We start from the raw sequence: 17371 nt of genomic DNA, 5'->3' as shown, positions 1-17371 counted from the left end.
TAAACAGGTTTAAGAGGTTTTCTATGAAATATCAAAACAGTCCCAAATATAACTGTTTTTTGGCAAATATTTGTCACTGTTAGCTATATGAAATGTATTATGATTATGACCATTATTATTACATTTTGGACTTTTCTTTTTACTGACTTGTTTCTTCTTTTTCTTTTTAATTATAATGATTATAATGAATTATTATCAGTAATTAATTGGACAAAAAAGCAGGGAAATTGAAAAAAAGTTTTTTTAATTTGTAAAAAACAAACAAACAAAAGTTAATATATCTGTAAAACTGAAATTTTTGTTTCTTAATCTTACCTGTAATTAAACTTCCAATGACTGGTTTACTGGCTGCTGTACTAACTGTTTATTCTATCTGACAAATTCCAGTTGAACGAAGACGGAGATTCAATATCAACGATCGCATCAAAGAACTGGGAACCTTGATACCCAAGTCAAATGATCCGTAAGTATGTTGTTGTATGTATTTGTGCTTATGAATGCATGTGTTATTCATCTATTTGTTTTCATATTTATTATCCTCCTCTTCTAACATCCATGTGTCCTTAAAGTTTAATGGCTTATATGCTCAGAGGGGCTGTAAAGGCCCCCTGAGCATATTCTGTGCTGTCTTGGTCAGCTGGTCAGCTGACTCTGACTGTAGACCTTTGTCTCCTGTATACCCCAGAGACATGCGCTGGAATAAGGGCACCATTCTCAAAGCCTCAGTGGACTATATCAGAAGGCTACAGCGGGAGCAGCAGAGAGCCAAGGAGCTTGAGTGCAGACAGAGAAAGCTGGAGCACGCAAACCGCCATCTGATGCTTCGTATACAGGTAGGTTATCTGTCTTTGCTGGAACAAACCACCAAACAGTTCAATAAACCGAGCCCAGGGATGCACTGTATACAAACAGTACTGGTGTATTAGGGGTTTTTTCCCCTCTCGTTATTTACCAGGGGCTTCTTAGCAATATTAGCAGTGTTAGTTATTTGTATATAATGCCATATCTACATTATATAATATATATGCTATATATGTAATATATACATGCTTGAAAATCTCAGCAATTATTGAACAAATTGTCATAAAGCTTAACATAAGATTTTGGTGATGCCCTGACTTTTTTCTTTTGTGACACCATTGATGCTTTTGGGTTGAGTTAAATGTCTCAATTGTTAGATGGACTGGCTTGAAATTTGGTACACACATTCATGTCTCCTACCACTCTCACTCCCAACTTGACAAATGCTGATGCTTGGTCATTTGGCCTCAGTGTCTGATAGCGACACACTGAGGCACCCATCTGTATCTGTATGAGACCAGGACATGTCATTATTAAATTCTCTGAACCAAACTCTTTTCAGATGGAGGTCCCTGAAACAAAATTTCATTAAAAAGGGGTCCATGATAATAAATATAATAACTTTGTTAGTATAGTACTAGGCATGTCCCGATCCAGCTTTTTCACTTCTGATCCGATACCGATATTACAGCCTTGAGTTTTGGCCGATACTGATACCAATCCGATCCAAGCGCGTATTATACATATTCACTTATTTTGTTGTCAGTCATGTTAGAAAAGGTTTGATCAAGCAAAGAACAACTACTTAATCAGGTTAGTTAGAGTGATCCACAACAGTTGGTATGAGAAACTGACCTGTTTATTGTTAACAGGGTAAAATAAACAAACTTTAAACTTGAACATTAACATTAAATAAAAAATATAGCTGGTTTGCTTTGGCTGCTTTGGCCCCTTAATAAACAGAAAATAAATCAACACAAGAAATCTTTAAAATGTCTAACATTGAAATTAAAATAGCAGCAAGACTCCACACACTTGTGCTTTGGCCCCCTAATAAATAAAAAATAGATTAACACCACAAGACATTGTTAACATTTAACAAACAATGTAGCCTTTCCTTTTCAGTTATTTTAGTAGTCAGTGCCAGCCTGGTGCTGCTGTTTCCTGTGTGTCTGCATGCTGGCCTGGTGGATTGATAGTAAGTGCTGGAGCGGATCACTGGAATAGACTGCTTGAATCGTGGAGCGCTGGGCTGGCCAGAAAACCTGGATCGGGTCCATGAAAAACTGGATTAGAGTTCTTGGATCGGCATTTTTCCCATGCAGTCCAATCCGATGCGATGCACGTTTTTTGCTAATATCGGCGGCCGATACTGATCCGAATATCGGATCGGGACATCCCTATATAGCACTCATCTAAACAAGGTCACAAAGTGTATTAAAATAAGACAACAATAAGATTACAATACAATACAATGTTAAGAGCTAAGAAAAATAGTGTACAAAGTCAAAAACAGAACAAATACAAATAAAACACAAAAGTTACAAATCACAAAAGTACAAATCAGGCATTAAAAGAAAAAGCTTTTCCTATAAAAATGCATTTTAAGCAATTATGTCAAAACGAGTAATGTGCTAGCAAGCCAAATTTCCTCAGGCAGAGAATTCCAGAGCCTAGAGGCCCTGATGGCAAAAGCCTGGTCACTTTGAGTAACCAGAATTTGACTTTGGCACGACTAGAGAGGGTAGGCTCGAGAATCTCAGGTCACAACTTGAAGCATAGGTAGTCAGAAGCTCAGCTATATAACTAGGGGTTAAACAATGTTGAGCCTTAAAAGTTATTCAAAGAATCTTAAAATCAATTCTTCAATTCGTTAACTGGCAGCTAATGGAGGGAGGCGAGCATTGGGGTGAATTGTGACCTATGGTTTGTCCCACTTAAAATTTGAGCTGCAGCATTCTGCATGAGTTGAAGCCGAGCAACTGAAGATTTCCTGAGGCATGTAAACAAGAGGAAAAGACACAGCTGATTAAGTTTTGGTTATATTTCTCAGGTGGAAGTAGCAGAATTGTATGAGACTGTTGATATGTGGTTTAAAGTTTCATTAAGAATCAAATGTGATGACAAAATTTTTTATTAGTTGCCAGTGAACCAAAAAAAGGTTGTAATTTGCTTGCGAGTTGATCAGGGCCTAAGAGTATTACTTATGTCTTGTCTGAGTTTAGTTGCAGAAAATTACAAGTCACTCATTTCCTCATAAAAGTTAAACACTCCATTAAAGTGCTCAGATAGCTAAAATTATCTGGCTTTAAAGGACAAGTAGATTTGCATGTCATCAGCGTAACAGTGATTAGATACACCATTAAAATGACTGATATTGTGTCCTAATGGAAGCATATACAGGGAAAACAAAATGGGACCAAGAATAGATCCCTGTGGCACCCCACGCACGATTTGAGCTGATCTAATGTGAATGAATTTGCCACAAAAAAAGTTAAGAACCACTGACCTGAGTGTCATAGTTTCAGATATAGGGCCGTGTGTCCTTATTTCATGAGTCTGGTGAAAGAAAGTGTTGCCTCCACAGGATCAATTGCAATAACTTTGATGATCCCCTAACTTCAGTATTTGTGCAGCTTCAGCGCTAGTAAGCAAATGTTAGCATGCTAACAAGCGAAACTAAGATGGGGAACATGGTAAACATTTTGTTTGCTAAACATCAGCATGGTCATTACATTTTGTGTATTTCTATAATCATGCAGGAGTTGGAGATCCAGGCCCGTGCTCATGGTCTTACAGTGGTGTCATCCCCATCTGTCTGCACATCAGATTTGATGGCCCGAGCCATCAAACAGGAGCCCGTCCTCGGCGACTGCCCCGCAGATCTCTACCAACACAGCTCGGCTCCTGACATGTCCCCTCCAACCACACTGGACCTCAACAACGGCACAATCACCTTTGACCAGATTCCCACAGACACGGGCGACCCTGGTCCTTATGGAAACCCCAGGACCTGTAAAATAAAGGAATTGGTCAGGGACACCCTGTCGCCAATGTCCCCAAGTGATCCCCTGCTGTCCTCAATGTCCCCAGATGGCTCCAACAACGGCAGCAGCCTCCACAGTTCCAGCTCTAGTATGGAGGAGAAGGAGCATGGCTGTTAGCATACTGACACTTTCTACTTGTAGCATCCCATCCATGAGGCACCTCAACTAAAAGTGACTCAAAACTATCCACGTCACTGAGTGGATAAACTCAGAGGTTATTTTTTGCGGATTCATTGCTGAACTCTATTGTTCATATACTGTATGTTAATGTGACTGAGGCATTTCAGTTCCTCAATTGTACACAGTATTTTTACATTCTTCTAATCTTGATGCTGTATAGATGGACTGTTGACAAACATATAAAAGATGACAAATATGATGTCAATCTGCTGTCACAGACTGGTCAACTTAATGACTTTACTGTTTATTTTTGTCTTTAGTAAAACTAGGGTTTTCATATTTGTCACAAATATACTCTGTAAAAAGTGTCTATGGCAGAAGAGATAAACTAAATATGTGAAAAAGTGTTGGTAGTTAAGTGCAAAAAGTGTATCACAATGATCAGAAACTCAATCAGCTTCTTGTAGACAGAATATTAGATTAGTGACTCAATCTATCGTACAGTGTTAAACCTCTGAGGGTTACATGCCAAGAAAATGCACAAAATATTAAAAGGCCCAGTGTTTAGATCTAGTCTTCTAGTCATCTAGGCATCTAGTGGTGAGGTTGTGGATTGCAACCAAATGAAACACCTCCCATGTGCCAACTGGTAGAAGAACTACTGTGGCTGACGTGAACACGCAAATGCCCGTATCAAGCTGGTATTGGTTTGTCTGTTCTGAGCTACTGTAAGAACAACATTGCGGACTCCATGGAAGACGACCTGCTCTGTATGTAGATATTAATAGCTTACTCTGAGGAAACAAAAATATGCCAATTCTTAGTTTCAGGTGATCATACACAAATGAAAACATATTTATGAATATTTTATTTCATTTTACCTAACAGAAANTTGGACCTTTAAAATAGTAATAATAATAAATATTAAAGGATCAAGTATTGTATATTACTGCATCTTAATTAATTGTTTCTAAACAAATTAAAATGTTTTTTGTTTTTTTACCTCATTTTCTTGATGTATTCTGAAGAAACAAATCAGACATTGACCATATGAAGAGTATTATTATTGTTATCATTAAGAATTATATTATTGTCATTTATTTATTTTGGGTTTTCTTTTATTCACTGAGAGCTCATTTTGTTTTTTGAAGGTTGAGATTTTCAGTATTGACATTGGTTTTCTCTGAGGACCTTTACAAATTATGACGGCCTACAAACACATAATTGATCTTTCCCTGTTCCAACATTTATGTACAAATGTTGATGACTATAAGCAAATTAGACACAAGAACTCTATGACAATAAAAGGTCATATTACCTTGCATATATAATGTGCTACAGTTTTTTAAACTGTATACGTCAGGTTACAAAAAGAAAAGAAAAGAAAAGAAAAATACAACTTTGTTTTGTGTCCACAGATAACGCAGATACCTGGTCCTGTTAAACTTAAAGAAGTCCTGACATGATACATCATAATACTTTCTTTAAAATAAATGTTCAATAAAACTGATTAATAAATCAACTAAAATATGATATATATGCTAACAAGGGCTCACAATATATTAATTGATTTGCAGGCACTGATCAACTACTGATTTCATCTTTATTTTGCATAACTCAGAGCCGAGGAGATGCGTACAGAGGGAAATCCTCTATTTTCATTTTAGGAACTGATTGTTACGTTATGTGATGTGTTTGCTCATGCTTGTTATCTCTTGCCAAGATTGTAAATAAAACACGTTCTTGTTGTGTGTGATAGATGCATTGATCTATTTACCCATGAATATGTATATCACATGTGTGGGACAGCATGCCTTATATCAGACTGTAGTTGGGATAAAAGACCTCAAACATCAGTTCAGTGGTATTTGTTACTCTACTGTAATGTATATATATATGTCTATATATATACGTAATTAAAAAAGCGAACTTATTATTCAGCCTAAGAAAACTGAACTCAGACTTAAATTATACAGTTTAAAGTCCCCCTTCAGACATGTTTCAAGTACTTATACTAATATCACAAACACACACACACACACACATACATACAAACACACATACTACATTTAAAATAAAGGCAGCAATGCACTGGTCTACGACTGTGTCTGTACAATCTACATTTACAGTCATCAGTTAGGCTATATAAAATACTAACTGAAAGTAGTGCAAGAATATGCACATATTGGCAGGTCAAAATGATCTCCACTTCTTCATCCTCACCAACCCTTTTCTGACCAAAGCAGCTAGCACTAGCTTTAAAAGTTGCCAGAAGTCATCAGATGATGGCATACGCTCATTTGTATAATGGCAATGTCACACAACCATTTGCATATTGATTACATCATCGTACACTGGGGGCAGCAAGGGAGAAATCGAGGTGAGCCATTTAAACACGTAGATAGAGAAATCTCTGTCACTACAGGAACTCCATGTATTAGCGATAGCAGTATGTAGGTGCTGCTTGTGAAAGCAGGGAGGGAGTGCTGGTGTTCCTTATTATACTCTTAAAGGGCCAGTGTGTAATATTTGGTATGGTTTATTGTCAAATCTGAATCTGAATCTGAATCTGAATATTCTACCCATTAATATGTTTATACAAGTGTATAATCGCTATAAAATAAAATTCGTTTGGTTTTCGTAGCCTTATAATTATGCTTTTATATATATATATAGCAAGGGCCTTGCTTTAGAGAGGTCGCCATCTTGCGCCGCCATGTATGTAAGGCAGACCGAGCGGACAATCCAGCCAGCCAGAGAACGCGTTTCGCGTGTATAAATAAACCAACGAAGACAGCGGAAGGAAGGAAGAAGGAGGAGGAAACAGCAGAGAGTGTTAGTAGTTCGTCGATAGAGAGTAGTGAAAAGTTTTTTTAGTTATAAAGTTTGCGAATGGACCACACTTACCACGCAACAGGAGAGAATGAACCCGAACCGTCATCTGCGAGGAAAAGAAGACGCAACTTCACTCCTTGTGATGCACTCTCTGCGGCGCTTTTCCTCCTGATGATATATCTCCCCAACGATGGTAGCAGTAGCACCGAATCCCATTCTGTGCAGCCAAATGGGAGCGGAGGATTCAGCCTCTCGTCTCGCCCGCTCAGCATCCAACACATGGAGTTCCTCATCTGTATGCTCCGGCTCAAACAGGTATGGCTCTGGGTCTGTGTCCGCTACAAGAAACTCTTCAAAATGCGTTCAAAGGCTAAATAAACTAGGCTAAATAAACAGCTGAGCTCTGTTTACCGGCTACGCTGTCAGTCAGTGTGCGGGCTGGAGATTGGTGGAGCAGAGAGGGGAGGGGGTGCCCGCTAGGTATTGTAAACGAGTATGTGTATGGAGTGTGTGTGTTACGCTAGAAGAGTCAGAGTTTGGGACGGAGTCTTTTCAACCCATTTTACACAGTGGCCCTTTAACAGAAATGGAAGCATTTTACAACTCTGCTGAAGTAGGTTTTACAGAAAAATTCTCAGCAAAGCATTTGAAGGCATTTGTATGGTGGCCCTGAGGGTCAAAAAACAACAATATTTCAGAAAACACACATTAAAAAAAAAGGACACTTGCCCAAACACTACAGCACTGCAGAAAACATCACATTTGGTGAGACTCAAATCAGAAAAGGTTGGTGCTATTGGACAATGATTTCTTGCTGCTGACTGGATGCACTGTCAGTCTGTGAAAAAAATATGCACTCCCTCTGTTTGAGCTCTGGTCGACTGGATGACGGCTGGATGAAACATTGGACTGGATGACACAATGCTCACTCTCACAGGTCAGGAGTACAACGTAAATAAATCTTTATTTACTTCTAAACAGTGTTGCCAACTTGATGACTTACTCGTTAGATTTAGCAGCTTACTTTCTAAAAGTGACGGTGACAAATTTAACTTATTCATTTATTCACTTATAACTTATTCAAATCACCGGGGCAAAAGCAAGAAATGTAGTCAAATAAATTTTATTGTATTTCATTCCCATGCATGTGGTGCAAAATAATCACAGCTCACAGCGCCTCTGCTGAACGGGGGAAAAACCCTCTGGTGTGCTGAACCCAGCCTTGACAAGACTCCACAGTTATATCATCACAGGCCTGTTCCATTGCCTCCAATAAACCACCCGAATTTTCTTCTGGATAAATAAAGTTCTATCTAATCTAATCTAATCTAATCTAATCTAATAAAGTTTCCCTGGTGTAGGTCTGTCGGTCATAGACCTTCCACTGCCATGCAGAGAAGAACTCCTCTATTGGATTCAGGAAGTAGCTGTAAGGTGGAAGGAAAACCTTGATGAAGCGCTGGTCGATGGTGAACCACTCACGTATCAGGAGCTCACATTGTCCCAAACGATGACATATCTAGGATGCACTGCTTGATGATCCAGCTGCTCACACACAGCCATAATATATACTGTAGACCACCCAGAAACCTAAGGAGATATTCAGTATTATTTGGCCCCAGGTTTGCATGAAGGTGGCGAACCCCCCCAGTTACTTATGGCTGCACAAAGGGTGACATTGCCACCACGCCGGCCAGGGACTTCCACAATTGCACATTGAGCACTTATGTTCTTGCCTCTCGTCCTCCTTTTCGCCAGATTGAATCCTGCTTCATCTATAAAAATATATTCATGGGGCCTTTCCATGGAATCCAGTTCAAACACTCTCTATAAAAATAGATAAAAAGTAGCTTAGTACGGTAAGTGATTCAGAAAGACAGACTTCTGCAATAGTGTATTTACATTATGCACTGCAGATTTATGTAAATTACAATATAGTAATATTGTAATATTGCCTTTCTAAAAGGCTTGTCAGCCATGCCTAACAAGCCTTTTAGAAAGGATACTCAACCACCACTAGTTAGACAGGTAGCTTGATTAGGGGGCTCTGCACCAATTTATGGCTTGTTAAAAACGGGTGGAATTACAAACCAGGGAATCTAAAGCTGGACTAATCAATATCAGTTTGGTTCAGTCTCACCACTCTCATCAAATTTTTTTACAGGAAGCAAAAAAGCTCTGATAAACCTGCCCAACCTGCCAAAGGGAAAGTGACTATTGGCCAGAGGATTGCTAGGATGTTGCTCTGCCTGCTGAATTTGGAAATAACCAAATGTTTGCTGGCTTAACGTTAGCCATATTAACTTTGTCACAGCTGTGGGTTTGTTTGTCTTCTGCCCTGTACCCTATCTTTTTTTTGTTTTTTTTACTTACATAATGTTTTTCACATATACATACTCATGTGGTTGGTTGTGAGTTACTGGGTGATTTTTTCCCCAATGCTAACAGAATAGACTGGTCCAGTGAAGCCATCTTAGACCAACTTGGATGTTAGCTGCCCCAACGCGTTCTTGAGTAAAAAAATAAATCAAAAATAATTAAGTGTTACAATCAGTAGGCTAATCCACAGTGCCTCTTACCTTAACTGAAAATGAGTAGGACTATTGGATGGCAGTATCTTTGCTGTTATCACAGTATCAGGTTTGTGTTACAAATGAAGCTTAGTTACATGCGATTGTTAAAAAAGTTCATGAATGGAGGATGTCAATATTACCATCTGTCAGTCTGCTACCCCATAAAACACACAAACACAGTTATTGATAAATGGTAAAAATCTTTAATGGGACAAGTTTACAAATATATTTGACACACATAATAAGAGAGAAGTCTGCAGGCTGCTTGTTAATACTTTCAGCTGGTGCTATTTATAGCCCACATGATGTTCAATAACAAAAAAAGTGTCAACTCTTACAATCTTTTCTAATTTGATCTGTTTTACATGCCTTTGAAGTTCACTGACACCTTTGGCATTATTTAGTATTGCCACTATTTGCAAAGAGGTAAGAACACATGCTGAACAGAAGCCTTTATAAATAAACTTTAGCAGTGCTTTACCTAATATGGTTACCCCACATTTGGCTCTTGTTGCCATATTGTGAAAATACTGGAGGTGAATGCCATCAATCTGAACAATGACTGTTGACTAGAGGACGTCAATATGAACAATGACTAGGGTATGGAACCAGAAGTACATATTACACCTCCCTACAAAATGTAATCATTTTCTCTTAAAACCAGATTGAACAGATGCAGTTGTGATACGGGCAGGTTAGGAGTCACAGTTTCTGTCTGCGGAGACGCTCAGCTCATCACACCATTTTGCATAAGCTCTGTGCAAAATCTCACAAGATGTTTCATTATAGATTTCTGAAATGACAGAAAGGAAAGCAAAAAGTTTATGCTTTAAATATACCAAACAAACTGTGTATTACATGAAGCTGGAAAAAGAACTAGCTCATACAAAAACTCTTACAGGAAAAGATAAGTTGCTTGTCAGTGCATTAAAAAAAAACAAAAAAACATACAAGCTAATCTGGTGCCTTGCGTTTTCCTGGACAGGACAGTCTTACTAATGTGATTCTTACCTGCTTCCCCAAGACCAATAGGCAGAGGCATTCTGACCAGGCCTCCCGAATGCTTCAGCCTGTCCTGCAGAGACTTCTGTATGAGCTCCATGGTACATGCTTCATGCCAGACAGGCAGCTCCAAGCCCACCATGCAGCTGATGATTCTTTGCTTTTCATCTTCTGTCAATAGACCACTCTCTTTGGACACGTAAACCATGTAAGACATATCAATGTTTACTGCCTCACCATGCAGCAGAGATGGGAGGACCTTCTGTATTAAACAGAGACAAAGATAACATGAGGATGTGGTTATTTGTCACTAAAAAAGGAATGAACATGTGAATATCAATCAACAAGACTCACAGAGAATCAAATGTACTACCAGTATATACACTGTATATATACTGTACTGTATGTTGAATAGCATGTATCAGCAAAGGATTTAAGTGTTCAGCTATGTCTGCCATGAGGATCACTTACCATCTCTAATGCTGGGCTGATAAGGTGCCCGAAGTCCACAAGTCTGTTTAAGTCATCCTCCCAAAGGTTTGGGGCAAGTTCCTCCAACATGGTTACGATGGCTATATGAGTTGCTTGCGATGCAACCTGTGAGCAGTTGCATCCGTATACACTGTTGTCAGCCTGGAATTTAGTGTCCAACAGCATACGGCCGTGTGTCTCAAGAAGCTCAAAGAGGCCTCTGTGTTTCATCAAGGCCATCTGCAAAGTACCAACAAAAATGCATAGAAAACTTTAATGAGCAGTTCAACTACTTCTACTACTGTTATACCCCTTTTCCATGCACACAGAATGGCTTCCTGTTCACTCAACAAAGTTTGATGTGTTCGGAGCATTTTGACCAAAAATAAATTGGTTTGGAAGTTGGAAATTTGGTTACCAGTTGGAACCAAAAAAATGCAGGATTTCCTTGACCTTAAGTGTGAACAGTGACTAAATCAGTGAGCGTGTAAATATTCTACAGATTGGAATTAGAGGATAGAGTCTTGCAGGTATTAGTCTTCTACTTTTTTATCATAAATACTTGGTTCATGCATGTTTTTTGATTTAAAAAAAAAAAAGGCAAATATTGCATCCTTGATTCTGATGGTTCTGCTCAAAACTACTGAAAACGTGGCCTGGTTCACTAGACAACACCAAGGTTCCAAGAACCCCAAGCAGAAGTGGTTCAAGAACCAAAGCTAATTTAAAGGAAAAGGGTATCATTGGAATTTGAAACTTCCCTTTGATGACTCCTGGATTAGTCTGCTTACCTGGCTCTTTTGTACTTTGCACTGCTGCGCATTCATGAACCAAAATACTAGATACTTGGAATACTTAGAAACCCCAGTCCAAGACCATTCCTTTGCACTTTTCATTGCACTTGCACAATTTAAATAGGGCTCTAAATGTTAATTTTGTTATGGATCATGTCATGGTATTAGCTGATGATTACACTGATACCGGAATTGTGTGTGTGTATTATCTTTGAGGTAAATATTCCACATCCAGGGACTTTAATGTACCTTTAACATCTCTGCTAGCCCATTGGAGATGTGTCGTCGTGGAACAGTTTGTATGAAGGACAGGTCAAGGAAGGCGGCGGCAGGTGGGATGTAGGCACCCAGCTTGTTCTTGCAGTTTGCAAAATTGACCCCCGTCTTTGCTCCCACACTGGCATCAACGTAGGAGAGCAGTGTGGTTGGGACCCTAATGTAAGGGGTGCGTCTTCTGTAGAGTGAGGCAGCCAGGCCCACTATATCCAGGCACACCCCTCCACCAATGGCAATGATGGGTTCTGTGCGGCGGTCAAGGGAGAAGTTGTTGACCTCTTCTAGGATCTTCAAGGCCGTTGTCATGGATTTGTTCTCCTCAGTGGTGGGGAGAGCCAAGATCTTATACCGGACATTGTTGGCCTGAAAATATTCAGTTATTTTGGGGCCATAGATTTCATAGACTTCTTGGTCGATGACCACAAAGCGTTTGATTAGCTTGTTTGATTTTTTAATGTCCTCCAGCTGTTTCGGGTCAGTGATGTGGCCCAGCAGCAGTGTGTCGTTGCTTGGATCCAGCAAGTTCCGGGTCTCAGTTACCTTGTAAGTAAAGACGATGGGGCTGACCACTGTCCAACTGGTGCCATTTTCTGTGATGCTCTCGTAGCTGCCACACAAAACACATTAAAGAATTATTATAATGGCATGGGTTCAAATTATTGTAGATGTTTTAAAGGTTTTTTTCTTTTTCTGTCAGTGCATTGCACTTCATATGCTCTACTGCAAGTTTATTAGGTACACCCTAGCTAAAACTGATGCAGTCCTATAACAGCCCTCAACACACAAACGTTACTGTATTTGCGAAATAGATGCACAGGATGTACAACCAGTGACAGAGGCCTTATTTTTAATTTCTGAAAGCAAAACAGTGACTTTGCTCACTTCACCGACGAGCACCATTGGGGGACTCGATAAGCCAATCAGTGCAACAGTTGGGATTAACACCATTGTCAAGCTTTTGTCAAGCACTGTTAAGCGGAGTGCTGGAGCCAATGGGGGGTTAAAAAACAAACAATGGCGAGGTCAATATGCAAGATAGATGCTGTCAAGGCTGTGCCAAATCAACATGTCCTCACAATATCCCCCAATATGAGTTTGTTTTACTTTGCTCTTGTTTACTCTGAAAACCCAGACATAACAAGTATGTTGGCATAGCCACACATCAGTGTGGACTTAAAATGAAGTTAGATTCAGATGGACACGTGGATCTTTAGTGACTGGGTAGGGAAAATCAAATTCCAATGTCAGACTGAAGATGGAAACGAAGTGAAACAAATTGACAATTCTGCCTGAGAAAAGGCATAAGTGACTTCAGTATTCTGACATTATTTATGAGTTACTTCCTGCTAAAACAACAGGACACGGACACTTGAATAAAAAACAAATCTTAAGAAAAAACATCTGAATTGCAACAAATTTTATAAATTAAGAATTAATTTCCAACATGTTTTTAAAGTGCCTATGACAAACTGCAGCCAAATCAAATTGTCCATTGATATCAGCAACCTTTCCTCCAGTCTAAAGCTCAACAACCACATTTAGCTAGAACATAGTGAATATCTTTCTGCACCCCCACTAAGAGACTAAACATCAGTGCTTTCAAAAAAATGTTGTGCCTGTTTTGGCTGGAAGCAGATTAAAGAACTTATCATCAGACCATTCTTTTTGCAAGGAAGCAAACAAGGAAAAAGGACCCCCTTGAAAATGAGGTGATTCACCTCAAGGGGTTTATCCTAATAAAATAAACCTAATCATCAAAAACACTAAAATATTTCTCTCCAAAAGTCACAGGATAGGCAGATCAACAGTTCTTGCTGTGGTATTTCTCAACTTATTTTTTCTTTAAACCTGGTTTGAGACAGCACAGTACTTTTGGAGGCCCCCATACATATCATAAACTCATATTCTATTTTTGAAAAGTGTCAGTCTGACTGGCAGTAAACATCAGAATAGACATGTATTCTAGAGAAGCACATATTGACTTTTTGTTTGACCTCATGAGGATTAATGATTATATTGGTAGCATTCAGCACCGTATCCACAGAGGTGCTGCAACGGTTGTTTAAATGTCAGAATGACCTGCGCAAAGCGTCTTTTGGTGAGAGGTCAAGGAATGGTGGCATTACACAGCATGCAACCTGACACCTGAGGTCACAGCTGGAATGCAATCTCCTATCAGGATGGTTAGTTTCCTGGAACTTAACTACAACCACAATTTTCCTCCTAACCTTAACCAAGTAGTTCAGTTGCCTAACCATACTGTTACTGCTTTTTTGCCCTTTCCACCAGATCACACTATGCATTATCAGAAGAGTAGCAGAGATATGTTGAGTATATTACAAATAAAAACTTGAGATAAAACTTGAAATAAAAGAGTGAGAGAGACTGTAACTAAAAAAACAGTCACTGGGAAGAAACAAAGAAACACGTCAGTGATGCTTTCATAATTGTTATGTCAACTATGCAACAGCAAACCTTTAATCATAAAATTCATCTAGAAGAGAGTCAGATATAGAAGAACACTTTTACATAAGACCACTGAACAAATGAAAATGAAGGCAAAGAGGAGATAAACAGACCCAATATCATACATCACTTGTATTTTGTGACTTGCCACTTGTATTATTCTCTGTAATTACAGTCGATTAGATTACTGTGGGTAAAGTACAATGTAATACTCACATTTTTGCAGCAGAGACACAGTCAGCTGTGTCATTACTGACCTTCTTTCCCAGTTTGCGCTTCCAGGTCCCTTTAACCCGCACTAAATTAAACTCGGTTTTTTTTTCATTGGTATCATTATCCTCCAGACTGACCTTTCCCATTATTGTGGTGATGAGTGTATGTTACAGGATTGAACAGCCTTTACACGATTCCCACTGCAGGACTCTTTAAATAGAGTACAGTATTTTGAGGATGCCCCTTACACAAGGGAGGAGCATTGTCATTCAGTCTGCTTCACGTGCAGCAAGCACGTGCTGAACCGTTATACAAATTTTGTGTAACTGTGAGGTAACACCCACCCTGCTGCCTAAAAAAACCCACTTACTTTGCATCAAGGCACCGTATTACGTAGCTTCATCGCATGTTAATCATTAAATTAAGATAAGTGTCTTCATGGTTAAGAGAATGGCATAACACGTTTAGTTTGCAAATTATATTCATAGGAAAAAGTACATAACTTGAAATGGAAACTGATCCACTCATAATTATTCAGTTTTAGAATATCCCTAAATGATAAAGTTACTACTTTTTTTTAAAGATTTTGAAAATAAAGGGGAGTTTGGAGATTAGTCTGTAGTTTTTGAGGACTGAAGGATATAGATTCTGTTTTGTTTCTCAGAAAGTGGCTGGACCACTGCATGTTTGACAGAATGGGAAATGTAGCACAAAAAAAAAATCAGAATTTGAAGCGAGATCTGCAACTGATCCCACCTCCACCTTTGCTCTGCCCTTCTGCCTGCTATCCTTATACAGTATCTCTGATATTAGCCTACCTTTAATAAGCCAGAGTGAGGCCAAAGGCATATGTTTTTTAGTTTTGACTGGTTGAAACAGTATAGTTGAATAGTGAGACAAGCTCCTCTGTGCTAACATGAAATGGTGCAGCCTTAAATTAAAGCTATAGAGAGTCTCCCACAGTTTATACCACTAGTTAATACTGGTAGTGATGGGAGCCTCTCTATATGCTTCTGCAACCTAGTGGCAGTGGTGGATATTAGAAGGCCGGAGTGAAGAGGACTGGGGCAAACAGAGTGTTGTTTATTAAATAGCGATGAGACTCCGCTGACACCATCTTGCTTGTATATAGAAAAGGTTTATTACAAGAAGTACAGCATCTATCAAGCATCTAGATTGCCTGAGAGAGTGTTCGAAGCCAATATGAACTGCTCTGAAAAACAGCTCCAAGTACCCTGCCTATATAGAGTTCGGTTGTTTTTGTGAACTTTGAGACAAAATGTGACAGGTGACAGAAAGATAATCTAGATGGAATCCAACCTTTCACCTAGTTTATCTATCCTTGACCTGGGCCCCTAACTGATCATGAAAGATCCAGGCCATCACATAACATGTGGCACGTCAGATACTACAAGAGGTAAAAAAATTATTGCCCTAACATTAGATATTACGGTGTCGGAAATAGAGAGACCTGAGTTAGGAATTAAATATTGGGTATGGGTTTGATAAATTTGTAAACATATCAAATCTCAGTAGCAAACATGGATGTAGAAATCAGATAATTGACTGAAGACAGAGAAGAGCCAAAGTCAAAAGTCAGAAATTCAAATGTTTAAAAGGGGCCTATAGAGATAATGGAAAACATGAGGGCAAAGCAACCCCACCACCCTGTGCATGTGACCTCGGTTATTGAAAGTGAGAGTAGCCTGAAGGAGTGGCTTCACCTTTCATAATCCCTTGGGGGGGGGATTATGAAATATTCATATTTCGTAATATGCACGTAACACATAACATGTAGAGGCCTGCGTCAGCCCATATTACATTCTAACCTGCACTTAGGGGTCTTTCATTTAAGTTGCGTACTTCGGATGTTTTGCCTGCTGGTACTAGAATAAAGTGTGCTGGAATTGTCAAGTCTGGGGGAGATAAAAAACCAGGATGACCTTTTCTATGTGCGGATGAAAGACATGATCTGATCTTGGTTAACACGTCTCAGCTGGACTGCACCCCTTTAGCCACCTGAGTATCAAAAGACAACTCTTACCTCCACTCACCAGAGTTATAACCTAGGTTTTTATTTTTGACTCAAAGTCTTCAATAAGTCCTCAGACAATGGCTGCTGTCCCTAACCACCCTGCTAAACAAAACAGTGTCTATCGTGGGATTTTTTTCATCTCTTTGGGGAAAGGAATTTATCAACTATCAGAATGACTACTCACATGTCTCATATTCAGACTCACAGTAGTCAGTTTTCAGAGTTACGTATATATAATATCCCAGTTTTTAGCTGAACAAAGCTGCTGTACCAGTGCCTGGTGCCAGAGTAAAGTACGGCCTTCAACCTGCTGTGACGTCAAGATACAGATAAAAAGAGAAGCCAGAGATTTGAATAAAAATAAAACTGCTCTCTTTGATGTAAGGACAGCAAGGCCAAGGCCACCACAACTTCGATACCATTGTCTATTTCCGGTCATAGTCTCCTGCCACCTCCCCTGTCCCAGTGGTCCTCAGATGTTTGTGCCACAGCACGCAGGTGTGCCGTGGGATTTTGTGATAAGCACACATTATTATTGCAATATATAACTGGGCTTACACAAAACGTTATGAAATTTTCAGTTATGTATTTCAATCAGCATGTTGTGCGCACCCATTTCCTAACAAAGAGGCAAACTCTAGTTGGAATATGTAATTTAACAGAATTTAAAAAACCTGGGAGGAGGAGTCATGCCCCCCCCCCCCCCCCCCCCCCCCCCCCCCCCCCCCCCCACCCCCC

At 39.4% G+C, this 17371-nt stretch overlaps 2 protein-coding genes across 3 annotated transcripts in view; one reads left to right on the top strand and one right to left on the bottom strand.

The window, feature by feature from the left end:
- mitfa (melanocyte inducing transcription factor a) overlaps positions 1–4850 on the top strand; it is a 39074-nt gene extending 34224 nt beyond the window's left edge. For both annotated transcript variants that reach the window (XM_050039097.1, XM_050039099.1), the window contains 3 exons: positions 388–463; positions 686–833; positions 3564–4850. In XM_050039097.1, coding sequence (XP_049895054.1) covers positions 388–463; positions 686–833; positions 3564–3965 — 626 coding nt within the window. In that variant the 3' untranslated portion in view covers positions 3966–4850. The remainder of the gene's footprint in view (positions 1–387; positions 464–685; positions 834–3563) is intronic.
- A 4706-nt stretch (positions 4851–9556) lies between these two features.
- On the bottom strand, positions 9557–16894 carry eevs (2-epi-5-epi-valiolone synthase). Its single transcript, XM_050039399.1, has 5 exons — positions 14602–16894; positions 11893–12526; positions 10850–11089; positions 10388–10640; positions 9557–10169 (listed from the first exon to the last, which is right to left on the bottom strand). The coding sequence occupies exons 1-5, from the start codon at positions 14742–14744 to the stop codon at positions 10072–10074; spliced, it is 1368 nt and encodes a 455-aa protein (XP_049895356.1). The 5' UTR covers positions 14745–16894; the 3' UTR covers positions 9557–10071.
- Between the last annotated feature and the right edge of the window lie 477 nt (positions 16895–17371).

This window comes from Epinephelus moara, chromosome 24 (assembly GCF_006386435.1).
Source record: "Epinephelus moara isolate mb chromosome 24, YSFRI_EMoa_1.0, whole genome shotgun sequence".
NCBI lineage: Eukaryota > Metazoa > Chordata > Actinopteri > Perciformes > Serranidae > Epinephelus > Epinephelus moara.
The sequence above is the reverse complement of the archived record's forward strand: the minus strand, read 5'-3'. Positions and strand labels throughout refer to the sequence as shown.